The 2,319-nt window shown below is 39.6% G+C and overlaps 1 protein-coding gene across 1 annotated transcript; it reads left to right on the top strand.

The window, feature by feature from the left end:
* Positions 1 to 259: 259 nt before the first annotated feature.
* LOC139755683 (glutamine-dependent NAD(+) synthetase-like) lies at positions 260 to 1,965 on the top strand (the record flags this gene model as incomplete). The annotated part of the gene is made up of 1 exon (XM_071674330.1): positions 260 to 1,965. A coding segment is annotated over one exon (1,290 nt), but the record flags the coding sequence as incomplete, so codon positions are not given.
* Between the last annotated feature and the right edge of the window lie 354 nt (positions 1,966 to 2,319).

Raw genomic sequence — 2,319 nt, 5'->3', positions numbered from 1 at the left:
TGTGTGTACGTTGGGATGTGTGGGCGTGTATGTTTGCGTGTGTGTGCATGTGTGTGGCGGTGGGTTAGGCCATTTTTTTCGTTTGTTTCCTTGCGCTACCTCGCGGGCGCGGGAAACAGCGACAAAGCAAAATAAATAGAAATATATATATATATATATATATATGTATATATATATATATATATATATATATATATATATATATATATATATATATATATATATATATATATATATATATATTTATATATATAGACTTTTCCACACAGTCTACATGGCTACTGAGAACTCGTCAACAGAGACCAAATCTCGAGCAAAACTTCTTTCCCAGCAGATTGGAAGCTACCACATACCAATAGCAATTGACAGTATGGTATCAGCAGCACTAGGCATCTTCTGTGCTGCCACAGGTTTCATCCCAAAGTTTAGAGTGCGTGGAGGAACAGTTAGAGAAAACCTTGCCTTGCAGAACGTGCAAGCAAGACTTCGTATGGTGCTTGCCTATCTCTTTGCTCAGTTGATGCTCTGGGTTCGTGGAAGACAGGGTGGACTCTTGGTTTTAGGATCTGCAAATGTAGATGAGGCACTAAGGGGATACATGACTAAATATGACTGTAGTTCTGCTGATATTAATCCCATCGGTGGATTTTCCAAGGCTGACCTCAAGAGATTTCTGCTTCTAGCCAAAGACAGACTTAATGTTCCTGTACTAGGTGATATTCTAGGAGCGCCACCTACTGCAGAACTTGAACCACTTGAGGAGGGCTCACTTGTACAAACAGATGAAGCAGACATGGGCATGTCATATGATGAACTGTCCACATATGGAAAGCTTCGAAAAGTTGAATGTTGTGGTCCATACTCCATGTTTGGCAAGCTAGTTCATCTTTGGTCTGATCAATGTGCACCTAAAGAGGTTGCAGAGAAAGTTAAGCTGTTCTTCCGTTGTTACAGTGTTAACCGCCACAAGATGACTGTTTTGACTCCAGCATACCATGCTGAGACATATTCACCTGATGATAATCGCTTTGACCAACGACAGTTCCTGTACAACTACCGCTGGGTGTGGCAGTTTAAAGCTATAGATAAAGCAGTGGAAAAGTTAGATTGTGGAAGGGATGGAGATCAAGTTGAACGAAGTGGGTCTACATGTTCCAATAAAGGCAGTCGGTCGTCTTCCTTCACACGGCCTTCATCGCGGTCATCCAACAACTCACTCACTGGATTTACTGGTAGTGAGTCTCATCGTCGAGGAGTAGAAGTAGCACCTGGACCTGTCATTCAAGATGCACACAGTGAACAAGACTGCACAAATGAAAGTAAACATATTGCATTGAACATGATAGTGCCACACTACCAAGATCAGAAAATGGAAAGTAGTAAAAGTTCATCCTCTCATCTTGGACCTGCTAGTGAGGAAGACCGAAAACGCCGTGGATCAACATCAATCTTTGTTAATGCTCTTGGACACAGTACTCAGAAAGCAAGTCGTTGTGGGGATTCAGCTTCTTCTACCATTCAGTACCTTAATAAGAACATACAAATGTAAAGAGTTTTTTAGTAGATAATAACATTTTAGATTTTTTTTTTCATATGTAATTGCTTTTTCCAACTTTGTATAGGAAACATCAGGAATGTGATAATACTGGCCTCACTTACACATCTCCACTCTCCAGCTGTCAAGTATGATTTACTGAAACCAGCACTTACCATCCACAACCAGGTCTTTTAGATTGCTTCATATGCTCTGGATCAGTCCATTACCATCTTGTTGATCCTATATTTCACATGAATCCAGTTCATTCTATCCTATGCATGCCCTTCATTTTCCTGAATGTTTAGGCCCCAGTACCCCAAAGCCTCCTTCAGTCATTCCTTTCATCTCCTTCTAGGTCTCCCTATTCCCATTTGTTTCATCTACTTTTAATATTAAGATCCTCTTAGTCAGTCTTTCTTTGCTCATCTTTGTTATATATATATATTCCCTGGGGATAGGGGAGAAAGAATACTTCCCACGTATTCCCTGCGTCTCGTAGAAGGCGACTAAAAGGGAAGGGAGCGGGGGGCTAGAAATCCTCCCCTCTCGTTTTTTTTTTTTTTTTTTTTTTCCAAAAGAAGGAACAGAGAAGAGGTCCTAGTGAGGATATTCCCTCAAAGGCCCAGTCCTCTGTTCTTAACGCTACCTCGCTATCGCGGGAAATAGCGAATAGTATAAAAAAAAAAAAAAAAAATATATATATATATATATATATATATATATATATATATATATATATATATATTATATATTATAGGGGAGAAAGAATACTTCCCACGTAT

The sequence above is a fragment of the Panulirus ornatus genome, chromosome 19 (genome assembly GCF_036320965.1).
Source record: "Panulirus ornatus isolate Po-2019 chromosome 19, ASM3632096v1, whole genome shotgun sequence".
NCBI classification, from domain to species: Eukaryota; Metazoa; Arthropoda; class Malacostraca; order Decapoda; family Palinuridae; genus Panulirus; species Panulirus ornatus.
The sequence above is the reverse complement of the archived record's forward strand: the minus strand, read 5'-3'. Positions and strand labels throughout refer to the sequence as shown.